We start from the raw sequence: 17,283 nt of genomic DNA, 5'->3' as shown, positions 1-17,283 counted from the left end.
CTCAGTGGCTCCAGAGGTCTGGCTGTCATCTTGTATTGTTTCTGTGCCCTGGAGTATCTGTTATCAGTGATTCAGGAAGTGAACTGCAGGGATATGGACAGAACTTAGTACTGTGATAAGGCAGTGAAATGACTGAAATGCCTGGTGTAGTGTCAGATAAGATGAAATGCCTGGTTTATCACACAAGCAGAATTCTAGCAAGATCCAGGGAGGCTGTGCAGCTTTATTCACTGAAAGGCTGCAGGCTACCAGGGTGACCACCAGACAAGACAAACAGAATGGGGACTTTATATCAAGAATCTGCCCTGCACAGATCCCTACGTTTGAGCGTGGGAGGATTTTGTGTTTCAGATTACATAAAGAGATTTACGGTAAGGGACTCCTTAGTGCTTTATTGTGAGCCTGGTTTGAAACTGAAAACTTTCTGAATGGCACAGAATTGGTTTCTGTGCCTTTTGTAACATGCTCTGTGTGTTTGACATTCTTGGCCAGCTTGTGCAGCCTGTTGGCTTGCAAAACACCTGCCAGCCTCAAGGAGGTGTTTCTGAAATGATGACTGCAGGCTTTGCCTTTGTAAATAAATTTACTTTTCATGGGAGCCTTGGCACATTCAAACTTTTATTCTGATTGGAATATTTATTGTATAGGATGGCTGACTGATATTCGAGTTATGTGGAGGTTGGTTGTTAGTGCTTTTTGCTTTGCTTGCCATAGGTCTGTGTGTTTTATACAGTGACTCTGTTGGGCAGGCTGACCCCGAGGTGATTTCATGAGCAGCCAAGTTCTGCATGAGCCCATCTGACCTGTGGTAGAAGCAGTGCAATCACCTTGAGTGGTGGCACTCAATGCCTCAAAGGGTGCTCTGGGGTCATCCTGGAAAGCTGTGAGATCAGAACCCCACAGTGCACAGGTCTGAGGAGCAAAGCAGAAGAGAGCTCTCCCCAGAGCTGGACAGAGATGGACAGAGCACAGACCCTGTGAGCACAGAGCTGTGGAGACACCACTGGTGAAGGGAGGATGGGAATCTGCTTTTCTACCTTTGTAAGCTACCTATTAAAATCCACTGTGCTTTCAAGATGCCTGTGGACTTCAGTTTCAGTTGCTATTGTGGCAGAAAGTCTAGGAAAAGTATTTGTTTTCAGTAGCCTGTTTGCATTTACCTACTTTTTGAGCTGATGAAAAGAGCAGTAGCAGAAAATGTACTTAAGCAACTTTAAAAAGAATTCCATGGACACATAATAATGTTCAAGAAATTTAAAAAATATAAAATTGTAGGAGTTGCATTTTAATTAGAATAGATCAGATTGTTGTGGGTTTTTTGAAACGGTTCTCTTTCAAAATTTTGAAGAAAGGATTTCCTCATGTATTTTGTCCAACAATAGCTGTAATGGCTTTTCTTAAAGAGCCTGTATTCATAATCATCTTTGTTTTTTAAAGAGCCAATGGAGTAAATGAACTAAATCAACAGCAATAAACTGAGTTCTGGCTCAGTTGAAGAACAGACAAAATTTTTACTAATTTTGATAAGTAGGATATTGTTCCAAAGCTTTAAATTCCTCTAATGTAACAACATGTAATGGATTTAATAGGCCAGAGTATGATGATTTTTTTGAATCATATCTTACATAAGAAACAGGCTCAGTTGACCAGACACATTTCATATCCTAGTGACTGCATATTTTGTTGTCTATTTATGGCAACATAGCAGAAAAATGTTTTGGTTTGTTCATTTGAATATACTGCTCATCTGTTGTTCTTGTTGAAGAGGTAATGATGTGTTTAAATTGTTCATTTTCAGCTTTTTGTTAAAGGTAATAAACAGCCTGAAATATGTGAGATTTTCTCTTGGTTTTTTACTGAAGGAGTGCAAATGAAAGAGATTTTCAGGACTACAGAAGGTGGCCCTAGAACCATAAAAACAAATGAGCCAGGGTTTTTTTGACTAGTCATGTCTTGGGGCAAATAAGTCAGTACTGCAGTTATCTGTCTCCATGGCATTCTGTGGCTTGGCTCTGTGCAGATCAGAGTTAGTGTTTTGCAATGAAGACTATAATGAGATTCAGAATATCTTGTTTCTCTGTAATTGATCTGTTGGGTGACTGAATAATTCTTTCATATTCATTACTTCAATTTCCTTTTCTGTAAAATTAGTGATAATGGTGCTTCTCTTCTGGAAACACATTAAGGTCCACAGGTAGAAGTTATCTTAGCTTTATTTTGATTTATTGGTTTTCCTTGTCCTCAGTGCACTAACAGTCAAAACCAACTTTGTTTTGGATGTCTCGCATTGGATTACATCACTCTGGCCAGTTTACCAAACTCATTATGTTTATCTCTTGGAAAATCATCCTTTGTTTTGTTCACAAAGCTAGTACTCAAATTCATGGAGCATTGCAAAGGGAAGGATACTTTTGGAGGATGGGACTGGCAGAGAACCCATAAGGATGAATAGTCTTGGACCACATGTGCAATTCTTAGTAAAGCTGGTGAGAACTGCTCTAATGTGTAAGTTTAATATTAAGCCTAGGGAGAGCTCTCTTTTCCCAGTGTCAGCCTGCAGGTCAGGTTTGAGCCTGTCCCAGCAGGATCTGGTGGGTGTGTGTAAGTTCTGATGTCAGTGGCTGCAGGGGGAATCTGTTGTTTGTGTGCTTGTGGGCTGGAGTCTCCTGTGCAGTACCTGGGGTACTGTGCTGTGCCTGCTGCTCTCAAGCAAGGGGCTGGCTCAGCTGCCTGGGCTCTTGTGGAAGGACTCTAACCCCAGGCAGCTCTGCAACAGTGCCCTGCATGTTCTTACAGATTGATTGGAAATCTCTTATTGCTCAGAGGTACAGTGGAGGGGAAAGTTGGTGCTCAAGCAATAAGATGAGGCATTTTTTTCTCTGAAATTAATTGGACTCTTAGGAGAGGCAGTGACAGGAGTGTTGTAACGTGTGCCTGAAGATCAAGGCCCCTGTACTTCCTTCAGACTTTTCCTTTCTGGAGCTGAACAGCTTTGATGTTCGCCTAGATCAATCCTTTTAACCTTAGTGCTCTGCTGTCTTTCTTCTGATTTGCTGGACCTGATTCATTTTTTATCCTTTTTTTTAGGACACAGCCTTAATGAGGTCCTAAAAGTTAATCTTGATGCTCCTCTGCTCATTCATGTTTGTGATTGGGGGTATGTGTCTCACTCTGTGGGGTTTTTCTGGAGGGCTAATGTCTTGCTGCTTTTGCTGCTCAGAGATATTTTTCTGAATCCTGTGTAGAGTTATTTGGAACTCCTCAGGTGCTGTTGGTTCACATCCTGAGCTTCCTGTTCTTGCACTGCACAATTACCTTTAATTTCTTTTAGCAGTTGTCTCCTGTTTTCTGGAGTTCATGCTGGGACTGCAGAGCTGCAGATGGAGATCAGGCCTTGGCACCTGCAGTTCAGGCTCCTGCTCACCTGGGGGTCACTCTTCTCTCTCCCCAGAAGAGCAGCTCTGGGATGCAGGCTCTGGACAGTCCATGTACTGCAGGGCCCACAGAGCCCTCCTGGGGTCCACATTCTTGGCAGGCTGTGTGCACACTGCTGTGGAGAGCTCACAGAGGCAGACAGACTGAAAGAAATGAATGGAATTGGTAAACCATCCTGAAGGACTGGGATTTTTAGAAAAATACATGATTGACTAATTTCTGATTATCTCAATTATTAACACTCCCCCCAGACTTTGTGGGAGCTCAAGAGGAAGATATCATGTGCTCCAATATAAATTTTGCACCATAGTGGTCTGCAGTCTAAATATACTCTATTGAGTATCCTTTCAGACAGTTCATATCCCAGAAACTAAAGTAGTAAACTATATATAGTCTGTGACATTACAAACCAGGTTTGTTTTCACCTTCTCCATGGCTGAATTGAGATAGCAGGAGCTAACAGGTCCTCCTGCTGTTGTCTTCTATATTTGTGGCTCACCTTTCACTCTCTCATTGGTGTCCTTGTTTTGTTGTTCAGGCTTGAGCAGCCCATGTGCTTTCTGCTCACCTCTCTTAGGCATATTTCTGATTTCAGGTGCTGAATGCTTCCCTTCAGAGACCTGATTCCTTCCAGCACTGCCATTGCATGGTCACTGATACAGTCTGGGGCTGGGCAGAGTTGAAAAGAAATGCCCTTTTTCTATCAATAACTCTGTTCTGGACGTTTTCTTGGTGGGTTCCTGTTCCCAGTTTCAGCTAAAGTCCCCAGGAGCCCAGTGTGGGAAGCTTCAGGGTTCTGGTTAATTCTCAGCACCCCTTTAGGAATCAGCACAGCTTGGTTGGCATCTCCCTTGACCTGTCTTGCTATAAAAAGAAAATAGTTTGCTACAGATTTGATGACTGGCTGACCTTCTTGTTTCTTGTTCTTGATGCAGAATTATCAGGTTTAGGGCCAGAACACATTGTACACAAGCTACCAAATGGCTGTGGGTCATCCCACTGTGTGAGGCAGTTGTCACCTTGGCCAGCAGGGATGGCCTGTCTTGGCAAGGCAGGTAGGAAGCTGCCAGTCATTGCTGTGGGACACTGAGCTTGTTTTGGGGCACTTTTATCTGTTTTATGGTCAGTGCAGAATCCACTCTTCAATGGATTGATTCAGTGTACACAAACTTTGTCAGAATTTTCCTGTTTCTCCTTTTGTGGTGGAACAAGAGCATGAGACCCCTGTATTTCACCATTTTCAGGGATATTATGTAGGGACTCTTGCCAGCTGGAATTTGCTTACCTCTCTGGAGAACATGACAGCAGTATTTTCCAGCATCCAGTGGATGTGTTTTAACTCCTCTCCTAATTTCTTGCACTGGAAAGGTCTTGATGCACTGTTACTGGATTTCTAGCTGGCACTTCCCTACTACCCATTAGTGGCAAATACTCCTGGTATCAGCTAATATGAAATCCAGACCATTTATATCCTGGATCTTTTATCAGCACTGTTATTTGCTTGCTTTCCTCTGAGTGATTTTGGCTTTGTGGTGCCAGGCCTTGGGGCTGTTTTTGTAGTCCAGCACTGATAATCAGTGTGTCTGTTTACACTACAGCTGTCTCTGCAATGCAGCTGGAGATTAATTTGTCACTGATCTAACAGCAGAATTCCAAAATCAATGATTTATTTGTTTTAATTCAGGAGCCTCCTATGAGTGCAGAGAAATGTCTGTGTGGTTGAAGAAAATGAATGCTCTGGAGTCTGTTGACTGCTGATTTAAGGTAGCAAGGTGGTTCAGAAGCAAAACCTGTGAGTCCTGATAGAAGCCCTGCAGGGAAGCACTGAGGGGTATTTGCTGTTTTGGGAGTGGAAATGGCTGTACCAAATGTGCTCTGAATTTCTGTTCTTACTAGATATTTGTGCTGAGATACTAACCCCAGATGGAAAGATGGATCTCTGTGCTCAATCATAGCACTGGAGCCCTCATTCAAGGCTTCTAATTCACACCCAACTGTTCTTAAGCTATCTGCTTCAGAGAGATAAACTTAAAAAATTGCCTTCTTATTCCTTGCTCTGAGAAACTTGATTCCTGTTGTTAGTTGCCTTCTGCAATTCCACTGGCATGTGGTATAATGTTCCTTTAGGGAAGCTTTTCTGTAGATCACATTCTTTTGTTTGTTTCCTGTATACTTCTTCCAACCTGATAAAAACCATTATAAGTTTAGCTGGAGATGTTTTTCACAGCTGAGATGGATGCAGCAATTTCTCTGCTTTTTGCCAAACATTGAAACATTCACCTCAAGGACAGCAAGGGGCTTCTATGTGAGCTTTGATTATTGAGAAGAGTTTGCAAAACCACTGCTTTTTGTACACAAACTCCTTTATTCTGAATCTTTTTCCAAGCAGTTTGTGTTGAGACTGATGGTTATTAAGCCTGAAGTGATGGTTATTCCTGTATTTGTGAATGATGTCAAAGCAAAATACCAGATCTAAATCAGCAGGTGAAAATAGCACATAACAGACTTCATTATAGGGCACATAAGTATTTACTTGATCTAAAATTTTGTTAACATGGTGTTTTGGGTTTCAGTGAGAAATAGCAATGGCAAAGAGTTCTTACTTAAAAAAACCCCTACAGTTTAATTCCTGCAAAGAGCATTATTAGCAAGGAGCAGTGAATGCAGTGCTTGGTGTTTGTTGTACCACAGTTGGGAGCTGTCAGGTGGGAACGTGGGTGAGAGAAAAAATCAGGGACTGAGACCCCAGCTTACATAGGCCTGACATGGTGGCAGGAACTGCTTCTGTAAACTCCACCTGGGAGGAGTTCCCAGGGTGTGTGGCAGCACCAAGGGATGCTGGAGTCCAGTTGGATGGTTTTGGAGGCTGCCTCTTGCATGGCTGCCCATGAACACTTCTGTCTCTTAATTCCAGTGCAGTCCAGCATGATTTGAGGTGCTTGTGTGTTTTACCTGTCAAAGACCTAAACCACTGCAATGTAAAATTGTGCTGAGGTGGTGATACCTCAGTGTCCAGGAAGGGGGGCTGGAGGACAGTTCTTGCCCTTCAACCTTGGGAACGTAAGTGGAGAAGCAAAGAAAATAGAATGATGTGTTCTTACAACAATTGTCAGTCATGGTGGGTGAAAGGTGGAGTTGGAAATGATGGTAACAAATGAACAAGTTAGAACAGCTCTGAGTGTGCATTTTTGTTGTATCTTTTCAGATTTGAAGCTAAAAAGATCTTCTGAAGTAGGAAAGGAGCAGAAGCGCAGAAAGTGCAGTTAGGGAATTTGCATCTTCTCAAACAAAAGCATGTTGCTGGCAAAGTAGAGGCTTTTCTGAGGGATTTGATTTGAAGCCAGTCAAATTTCAAGTCAGCAAGAGCAATTGTGCTGGTTTTAATGTGTTTTGGAGCAAACTCTGGGTTATGTAAGTTTGTTTTTCAGAAAAGTTGACTGTCTAGAAATAACCCTTTCTTATGCCACAGGTCTGTTCCCTGTGTGTGTATCCTGAGAGCCCTATCTCATCACTTCAATGAGGAGAATTTGCTTTTACTGGTTTTATTCCTCTTGGCATTACTGCACAGCCAGGGTCACTCTCCTGTTGTGGCAGATCCCAGTGACACAGAATTTCTTGTACCTGAGCAAACTGCATTGACACAAGAGCTTTTGGCAGGTGTCAGGTGGGCCTCAGGGCTCTCTGCTGAGCTCCCAGTAGTACTGAGAGAGCATCTTGTAAGTAAGAAGCTTCTTGACTCTGAGGGGAGCTTTTGTGGCTGACCCTGAAAATCAGCAGGCTTTATGAGGAACTGACTGCATTAGATATAAAACCACTGAAATTCAGGGGAAGCAGGATCAACATGACTTTTTTGTTCAGTTTCCAGAGGAGAAGTCTTTGTTGGAGGGTGTGGAGGAGTGGGATGCTGAATCCTTACCACCACACTGAGGAAACATTCTCAGTTACCACTCTTCTGCTCCATAATTTAATAGCTGCTTAAAAATAAAATAAATTGAAAGGATGAAAATTTTAAGTAATGAGCTTTCTAATGTAGTTTCTGTGAGTAACAGACCTGGTGGTGAGGAATAAGCTCTGGGGTCAAGTGAGTGAACGTGGATAGACAGCAGGTGCCATGTTGGCATCCTGAGAGGCAGAGTAACCTGGTGAAGGACTGTGGGCACATGGTAAACAGTGTTATCTAGAAATCTCATCACTTTGATGTAAATGAAATGTCATAATTGATCTGTTCAGCTCTGCTGTCAGCTGCCTGGCTGAGATGCATTACAATAGTGCACATGGTATCAGGTTCAGTAACCTATCCCTGGCTCTGCTGCTGCCTGCAGACATCCTTAGATTCAGTTGTCTGGAAAATAATGAAATGGAAGTGGGGAAGGAAGGCAGGACTTGCAAGGGTATTTCCTAATTGACTGTGTTAGCAGTTTTCTCTCATTCAATACTAGAAACCCCAAGTTTCCATGGTGATTGATGGGGGTACCTGGCACCAGAGCCATGTTGTGACAGAGGCAATATTGAGTTGTTCTTGCCAGGGTCACCTGAGGATACCAACACTGTTCCACAGATCCTTTTACTGGGCAGATGGATTTCAACCAACAGGGCATGAGTGATGCACTAAATGTGGGGTTCTTGGCCTTCTAAAGCAGCTGTGGTCCAGTTCTCAGGCTGAGGAACTGGACTTTCCCCTGGTCCCAGCAGGAAAGGCAGCCATGGGCTGGAGGGATTTATCCAGGCTGATGGGCATCTCTTGCCTTGGAAGTTACTCCTCTGAGTTAGAGCCACTGCCTCCTTTGTGCTTGCTGTTAGATTTGGTCTGTTGCTGGAGCATTACTCTGTGGCTATAATAAATTGACCTTTTGTGCTGTTCATGAGAAACTAGGTTTAGTAGTTCAGAAATTTAGATACCCTAAAAAGGTTCAGTTACCCTTTCATTTGCTGTAGAGAAAAGTGGGAAATGTATGTTAATGAGCTGCAGCAATTAGATGTAGATTAAGTAGATTTTCATTATAACTTGAAAAAGCTGACATCTGGTTTCTAAATATGTAAAATATAGTTGTAAAAAAAATTACTTTTTTTCTTGCCTGAGCAGTGTTTATCAGATGTAGCCAGACTGCTTTGAGTTTATTTGCTTTGGTTTTTCCTTTTGTAATCTCCTGATGTTTTGCCACATTGCATTTTCCATCTCCTTGGAACTCTATTGCACTGCAAACTTTTCCCAAAGCCTTTAAGTTCTGTATTAAGCTTTGGCTTTTTATGGGCCATATAAAAAGTTATTTTTTCACTTTCTTATGTATTGTCAGCCATCTCCAGTTTTACAATGTTGTTGGAAGCAATGCAACAATCTAATGAGATGATCTATTTGAGCAGCTGGTTTTAACCTCTGTGACATTTCTCATTTGGGCTATCAGTCTCTGCTGTCACTTCAGTACATGGTGTAGATTTTTTTTTTTATATTTTATTTTCTATTCACTCCATCTTTGAGGATTTTTTCCTTCCTTTGGGTCAGACCTAGCAAGGAGGAATGGTAACTAAACTGCTATATGATAGGTTTTCTGTGTTGAATCTGAATTTTTCTCTTGTTTTCTGACATCTCTCTCCCAGCTGGGAGTGTGTGAGAGGTGTGAGCCAAAGAGGAATAAACTCTTCTCCCCCTTGAGAATAGAAGTCCCTGTGGCATCATTGCTTCAAGGTCACTTGTAGTTGTGTTTCTCCAGGATGTGTGTTTCTTTTCTCTGCCTTCCTGAGGTACCTGATACCTTGGAGGTGTTTTAAAGGGACCAGAAAGGTTTGTTTCAGTCCAGCAGACAATGGAATCAAGGCAGTTGCCTGCACACTCCAGATCCCAGTGCTCATTTTTTGTTACCTGGAAGAAATGAGCAGAAACCCACAATTGTCATGAGAAACTTTGTTCAGAGTTACACCCAGACAGTGATGGAGTCTTGTGGGTCACCAGTTTGGGCAGTGACTGAACATAGCTGTGCTCTCTGGCATTTGTTGTTCACACAGCACTCTGTAAATTTGGGGGCTGAAGATGAAGCACCCTGTGTTGTGGTATCTAAGTGCAAAATGTCCTTTTAAGCCACAGTTCCTCACAAAGCAAAAGTGACTTTGATAGGCTGTGGCACTTATCACAATGTGCTTTTTTTTGGTGTCAGGCATTTTAGGATTTTTCCCTTAGTTTTGGTAACTATTAAAAGGCTTGGGACCAGCAATGGAAATAAATGTTCTCTGCAGGCTACTCAAGCAAGATCTGAACACTGGGCACTGAATCAATGTTCTGAACAACAGTTGCCTGCTTTTGTAATTCAAAGCAAAGGGAATAAAAGGGTTTTTGCCAGTATTTGAGCATAGTATCATCCTGAAGGAAAGACAAACTGTTAGACTTGCCAGAGCCATTTTTTTCTGGTTGTGTGTTTGCCAGCAGTGCAAAAAGAGAGTGGAGGAGAAAATGAAAAGAATAAAGAATAGCCAACTTTAACTTTGTGACAGGTGTTTAAAACTTTTTACTTTGGTCCAAATGAGGTTTCCTTCTCTGTCCTTCATCCCATCTGTAATTTTGCAGTTGTTTATGGAGGCACAGTTTGATGTAAGCAGTATAATAGGTTAAACAGCTGTATCAGAGTAGGAGGCAGTTATGGCTGGATCTTCCCTGTTCCTCAGACAACACTAGCAAGGAATGTTTGCTGCATATTTTTAGCAAGAATTCTCTGTAGAGCATTCTTTCAAACATCTCTCAGTGCACTGTGTGAGCAGTTGGGTGATGAAATCTCTTCCATGTGGCTGGAATACACAGTGCATGTGGCTGAATCCAGAGGACAAAGGGATGGGATTTTTTTTTTTTTTTTGAAGCCCCACTTTTTGCTTTACACAGCATTTACCACAGTAAGTGAAGAGGATTAAACCAGCAGTTACAGGAATAATAACACTAGATAATACAATTGGGCAGCAATCATGCTTTTTGCTCTCAGTTGTTAAATAACTAAGAGAGCAGCTCAAGGTTTTGCAGGACTCCTGTTTGCCCCCAAGCACAGCCAGTTGTGCTCCTGGTTGTACCTGCTTTGTTTCCTGGCCCTGTGCTGTGCCTGGAGTCCCACACTGGTGGTGGCAACTCGAGTTCTGTGTGTGCAGCTGGGGATGACTTTCTGTGGCTAAGCTTCCTTGTTGAAGTATCTGCTGTAAGTTGTCTGACTTTAAATTCAACACTCTCATGACTCTGCCACTTTCTTCTTGTTCCTAACAGAACAACATTCAGCAGGTACTCTTGATTTAGTGAATTATGTTGGTTGTTTTTATCTTTTGTCATCAAGCATGTTTGTGGGCTTGAAAGAATGAATTCTTTGGAGGCATTTGGCTAAAAGCTCTTGATTCTTTAACTGCAGTAGTAGAGTTGCAAGGCATTTATTGCCCATGTCCTAAACCTTCAAGACAGAGCTGAATATTTTACTGTGTTGTATGGGATATCACAAAACTTACACCATTCTATCCCAGACCACTGTGAAAACCCCAGTGACTTTAAAATACTTTTTTGGTCAGGAGAAGTGACATGGCACAAAGTGCCAGGTTTTCTTCTAAAGTCATTGCTTGATATTCAAACTCTCCTGGGAAGGTGATGAACAGTCCAAGTCTCACAGCTTTGGCTGTGTTTGGTAAAGCTGGTTATTTGCCTCTAAATGTCACAGAAAAACCAGGTTGGCTATAATGTAACACTTCTTTTAAAGTGTAAATAAAAATTCTCATCTTACAGAAGTGGCAAGGATCCAACATTGTCTTGAGAGAGTAACTTTAATGCTGCTACTACTCTGTGGGAAGGGGTTTAATGTCTAGAATGTTCTGTGTCATACAGGAAATTCACATTAAGAGTGACTTTTTTTTTTCCATATACCATTTACAAAAAATGAGGAAGGGGCTGGAGGCAGAGGGGTGCTGGGGATCCCAAAGGCTTTGCTGTGGTTCCATTGTTTCTCCTCCCTGCTCTGCACTCAGCAGTGCAGAGGGAACCAGGAGAGCCAGACACAGTCGTGTGACAGGGTCACATCTGGCATGGGACAAACTGCTCTCTCTTGATGCCACAGTTCATCCTCTGTGGCAGAGAACTGACTCCCCTTCTGTGTGCTATTGTAAGGGTACATTCATTAATGTTTCTAAAGCATTCAGAGCTGTGGCAGTGGAGCCTGTGCAATGTGAAGTGACTTTTTCTGTTCTCTAGTGACTGTCATTTGTATAGTGGATATGCTGTGATGCAGAAGTGAAGAGCAAGTCAATAACAAATCCTTTAAGATTTATGATTTAATAATTTAATTGCTAATAGTCAGACTAATTCTGCTGTGCCTTCATTATGATTTTTTTTTAACTTGGTTCATTTTTATAACCTGGGAGAAAGATTTAATTTTAGAAGTTTCAGTTGACAGAGACATGCTGGTGCTAGATATGTATTTCAGGTCATTGTCATTGTACTCTATTTTTAAATTCAAGTGCCAGCCAACTGAAAGAGCACCCTGTGTCTATGCTGGGCGTTCTGCATCCGTGCTACAGAGCTGAATTCTTCCAAGCTTCAGCACAAGGCCAGCCAGTTTACTTTTATTTTTTCTCCTGTTTAATGAAGGGAAATGTTCTAGCACCTTTTCATTATCGCAGAACTAAAACTGGTCATGAAAACAATCCCCCTCCCTCCAGAGGCCTGCGCAGGCATTGGCCATTGTTAAGATGCTTGCCTATCAACAGCCACTCGAGAAAGAATTTTAAATGGTTTTGTGACGTCAAGGAGGCACAAGAAAACACAGTCTGGTGCCAAACTGCCTCCATCATTGCCTCCATCACAGTAAGAAACAGATAACACAGAAATAAATCTTTTGTGCAGTAGCTATCTCACGATATGCTCTAGTGACTCCAGTAAGTGAGCTTGTCTGGTGTAGGAATAGCTGAAGAAGATGAACTTTCAGAGCCTCATTTTCTAATTTATGATTAATGCAAAGGCAGCCTAATCTGTCTGACTTCCTGCTGTCTGGACACAATGTCTGTGGGGAGCTTGGACCTCGCACAGGGACACGCCCTGACCAAGTTTCAGCCTCCAAAAGTGAACAGTTTGAGTACGGTGGACAAAAAACTCTATCTCTTGAATGAAAAGATGGACAGACTGCTGCATTTCCAAGAAGACCTGACAGGCAAACTGCAGCAAGTGGACAGAGGCATTGCTGCTGTAGGAAATGGCATTAACAAGCTCACAGTATCCCAAGCAGCTCCTGGTGGCACAGATGCAGTGCAGAAAGGCCCAAAGGAACCGGACAGCGCTGCCCAGGCTGACGTGCAGAGCATGTGCTCAGAAGTGTTGAATTTGATGAAGGCTGCCCAGCTAGATGCCTCCAAGCATAAGGAGAGGCTGGCAAAGATAGAGAAAAGGGTTGATACCCTGGATAAAGTTATTACATTTGTGGGAGAAGTATTAAAAAATTCTAAAGTAGTGGATTTCATTCTCAAAGGCATTGTGCCCTGGAAGAAGGGGAGTCTGCTGGAAATTGAGGTTGGTTTAGTTTTACTGTTCTTCATTTCACTTTATGACATAGCAGGGCTTTAGGCTCTCCTGTCAATCTCTTGCATGATATTTAATTCAAGTTTTCCTTTCTGTATTGCTGGCACAGGTTACTGCTGGGACCTTTGAATTGCAAGGCTCTTAGGGCAGGGAGCAAGCTCAAAACAGTGTCTGAGGTTCCTGAAGGGTGCTGGGCAGCCCTGGAATGGCTATGAGGAGGAGATTGCTACTGGAAAGGAAAATTCAGCTTCTACCAGTGCTGAAAGCTCAGCAATGTCACCCAAATCAGTGACTGAATTGAGGTCCCAGTGGAAAGTATGAGTAACATACTAGAAGCTTTTGGGTTTTTTTGAGGGAAGCTTCTACTTCCTTGTTCATTCACAAATTCTGAACACAGCAGCAGTTCCTGAGACCTGTGCTGGTTTATGGTCATGTTACTGAGCAGATTTACACATCCTTTGACATCTTAGTTGTCTTTAGCTACATTTTTGTGATGCAGCTGTGACTTCATCACCTCCATTGACAGCATTCACTTCTGCAATCAAGTAGTTCTTGTGTTTGCAAGTTCCCAGACATCAGTTCCCAAGCATTTCTTAATTATTGAGGACAGTGAGTGAGGAACAGGCAAGAGCAGTACTTAGTTGATATGGTGTTTGAAAATAGATCAGCCTTGTTTTTTAACAGTTACAGGCATGTGGAATTAGTTCTAGGTAATGGGAGTTTCCAGTTTTCACTGTGGCTTCTACCCCACCATGGGAATGGAAGAGAGGAAAACTGCAATGGCTGGAATATGTTTATTCATTCCAGATCTGCATGTGTGTGGAGATGTGATTACAGTCAGGAGAATTTAGCTCAAATGACAATGTCCATTGATATCTAATGCAAATATTTTTCACCAAAGCTGTAAAATCCTTTGATGGGGAGGTACATCTAACCCATTGGAAGAACAGGGCAGTGTTTGATGACAATGTAACTTTCCAAGCTTTCAGTGCTCTCCTGGTCTCCCTTTTTAAGTGCCAGAGGCTGACAAGTGAGCTGGCCTGTTAGGAGACAGGAGAATTTATAAAGTGCTTCCATTAGTGTAGAGAACAATAAATCATGCATTAGTTATCAACCTTAAATCTGGATAGAGATAAAGCTCAGTTTCAGTCATTCCAGCTTCAGTTCTACAGGTTTTTGGAGACATGGGAAAGTCTGATGTGTTTTGCGTAAAGCTGTGTTATTACAGTCACTGCAAAATGCCTGGAGACAGATACTGTCCTTTGCTTGATTTTGTGGATAGGCAGGTGCAGGTTGAGATGGAATGACCTGCTGGTGACAACCTGGTGCAGGTTGGGGGGTGGAGGTCAGTGTCCCAGGCTCCAACCTGTGCCTTGGCTGGAGAACAGTCAGGGTGTAGTGGGCGAGCACCTTTATGGCAAACCCCAGTGTGACCATCATTGTCCTCCTTTGTTTCTGGTCATGAACGCTTTTTGAAATTGGAGCATGAGGTCAGTTATTAAACCTTAAGTCCATCCTTTGATCACAGTCTGCTGAGTGATATCTGAACTATCTTGAGTTAGTGAGGCTGTGTGTGAACGTGACCTGGCGGGGAAAGGAGCAGAGAGCACAGGTGAACAAATTACCTTGTGCTGAGCCATCTGCTAACTTGGGTCTGGATTTTGCAGCACAAACATGTCCAAAGAGCTGCACAGTTTCAGGAGGAGCACAGAAAAAGAACTTGCTGCCTGCTTGTTCCTGTTTTCCAGCCTTTGCTGTTTGTCCCAGGGCTCTGCTTATCACGGGCTGGGCTGGGAGGGGGGAGGTCCTGTTTGCATTTCTGGGTGAAGCTGTTTGTGACAGCATTCCAGGCATGCCTTGGGAATGCTTATGGAAGAAGTTTTGTGGGCTTGGAGTCAACAAAGACTATGAATTGAGCTTCCCAAGTTCCAAACCTCTAACTTCTTACTTAAAAACCAGAAAAAAACACACCAGCATTAAACTGTCACTTACCCAAGGCTTTCTTTGCATGTAGGATTGTGCCAGAATAATGTTCACCCTGGTCATTGTTGCAGGTTTGCTTAGAGCTGTAATAAAAAGGGTAATGATTTTTTTCCTACTTTTGCTCTTTGGGTGTTTTGGGTTTTTTGGAATGGGAGGTGGGGAGGCTCTGTTCAGTCTGTAGGATTGGTGCATGAAATCCTTAACTGCTTTTACTAACAGGTGAAGGGCTGATGTGCAAATGTAATCAGTTACCTGCAGAAATACTTTGTGTTGCTTATTTGCTTGTACAAATCAGGATAGGAGGCTCGATCATCACTAGATTTTTAACTGTATGCCAACCACAGGAAATATTATGCCTTTCCCTAATTTTGTGTAATGCTTTTTGCCACACAGAAGTCAGCTGTAATTTGATTTCACATGTATTGCTGTGTGAGGTCTTTAGTGGTTCTGTTAGAAAATATCCCTCCTCTCAAATTAATTGGGGGAAAAACACTGCTTAAAGATAAAAATCTGCTTCTGTTTTTAATAATTCTAAAGGTGACATGTGAAATGTCAAGTGCATACACAAGAGTTGATCTAAAACTTGAGGTTCTTTTTTGGTACCACCTCTTATCAGGTCAAATAATGAATTTTAGGTACCTTGAGACAAATATGTTTTGACAAATATATTCAGAAACATTACTTTTCATTCTGTCACCAGCCAAAAAGCAACAGAAATACAGCATCATTTCTTTTTCTACTGTTTCATGTTTCACATGTCATACTTTTTAATCAGTGTGAGTAGAGATGACAGGAGGCAAAAACCTTGACAGTGAAAATGTTGGAAAGCAGTGAGCTGATTTATTAATCTGTTATGTTGTTTTAAAAGGATGCCTGCCTGCAAAGGCAGGGTGAGACTGGAGGAAAGAAGTAAACAGAGCACTGACTAATAATTCAGAAGAGGTGTAACTGTCCATTTCACAGACTCTGAATGCCTGCATAGCTGCAGGAACCTAGTGGGAAATAGACACTCTTGGCTGTAACTGTAATTTCTGTGTTCCCCTGTCATTTTTAGGCCAAAGATAAGTCTGAGGAGAGTGGTGCAAAACCTAAGCATGTGCTTAGTAACAGAGGAACCCAGACTGAAAGCAAGAAGCCTCTGGAAGGTATGTATCACTCCAGGCATGCTGCAGGCTCTAGAATGTGCAGCAGACAAACTGGAAATTAATAGCCTGCTATTTCCCACTACCTGAATTACCCAGATGTAACTGAGTAACTTTGCCCCTCAGTACTGGGAGAATAGAATTGTTCTCACCACCTTCACATGATGATTTATCCCCAGGATCAAGCACTACAAAAAGCTAGAAGATTAAAAGGAGCACTTTTGTTTAGCTGAAGAGCTGGGGTTTTTTGAGTTGGGTTTCAGTGAGCTGAATTCAGAGAGCAGAGCTTGTTTGGAGATACTGTGAAGATAGTGGCCCTATCAGATAGCAAACCCAATAAGTTCTTTTCCATTAATACCTCTGAAGCAGCCCTCCCTCTTCCCCCTGTCTGAAAAAGGGATGTGTTGACACTGGAATATCTTTTTTTGATCAGCAAGTTTCACTGGTGTGTCAGGGCCAGATTCCTATTTAGGGTGCATCTGTCAGGGCACTGCCCTGTTGCATCCACTGTCAGTGCCTGTGGAGCTGCAGCAGGGGTGAAGGTGATGTTGAGCAGGCCCTGTCATGCTGCTGTCTTCACAAATTGTCAGTGAATCCTTTGCCTTATGGGCAGTCCCCTTTTTAGCTTCATGGCTTTGGAAGTGACAAAAACAAAGCAAATGGTCACAATTCTGACCCAAAAGCTACAGAGAATTGTGAGCAAACCTAGGTTGCTGGTGATCTGGGCATGCTGAATGTTAATAACCACAGCCTTTGTCATGGGAAGGTGATGGAGAACCTTTTAATCCTTTTGTGCTAACTGCAAGTTGGGTGCTGTCTCGTGCCTCAGTGTCCCTTGGAGTCCTGCTGGGTGTGTCCCTACCCCCCTAACTGGGGAGAAGGATGTATTGGGTCCTGCAGGATCTGCAGTGCCTTAAACTACCTGTTATATTTGCCCACAAAGTGATTTCAGATTTTAGATACAATGAACTTGAGCCTTGCAGGTTTGTTTTTTTTTTTTGCTTTAAGGAATCCAAGTCCAGCAGGTGAATCTCTGGGTTTAAGCCATGAGCATGAGTAGTATCTCCAGCCTGATGGTGTAAGGATTTTAAACCTTCTGGGGGATTCTTGCTATCTTTTCAAGTGTAACTCTGTAGGTTATTTTGAGAGGTGTGTTGCTTTATTCCTCCTCTGTTTTGCCATGACTTTTGCCAAGGATAGTTT

The 17,283-nt window shown here is 42.5% G+C and overlaps 2 protein-coding genes across 4 annotated transcripts in view; both read left to right on the top strand.

Moving 5' to 3' along the window:
- LOC139596240 (myosin light chain kinase 3-like) overlaps positions 1 to 17,283 on the top strand; it is a 45,316-nt gene that overhangs the window by 12,292 nt on the left and 15,741 nt on the right. Inside the window, exons 4-5 of one of the 3 annotated variants that reach the window (XM_071440322.1) lie at positions 14,970 to 15,035; positions 15,993 to 16,083. In XM_071440322.1, the coding sequence (XP_071296423.1) occupies positions 14,970 to 15,035; positions 15,993 to 16,083 (157 nt within the window). Of the gene's footprint in view, positions 1 to 107; positions 372 to 14,969; positions 15,036 to 15,992; positions 16,084 to 17,283 lie in introns of those variants that run through there. The other 2 variants (XM_071440321.1, XM_071440320.1) reach the window with 2 other exon arrangements.
- LOC139596244 (myosin light chain kinase 3-like) lies at positions 9,727 to 14,955 on the top strand. Its single transcript, XM_071440327.1, has one exon. The coding sequence runs from the start codon at positions 12,440 to 12,442 to the stop codon at positions 12,998 to 13,000; it is 561 nt and encodes a 186-aa protein (XP_071296428.1). The 5' UTR covers positions 9,727 to 12,439; the 3' UTR covers positions 13,001 to 14,955.

This window comes from Agelaius tricolor, unplaced genomic scaffold, assembly GCF_023055355.1.
Source record: "Agelaius tricolor isolate 1412-34295 unplaced genomic scaffold, bAgeTri1.0.p SCAF_15, whole genome shotgun sequence".
NCBI classification, from domain to species: Eukaryota; Metazoa; Chordata; class Aves; order Passeriformes; family Icteridae; genus Agelaius; species Agelaius tricolor.
The sequence above is the reverse complement of the archived record's forward strand: the minus strand, read 5'-3'. Positions and strand labels throughout refer to the sequence as shown.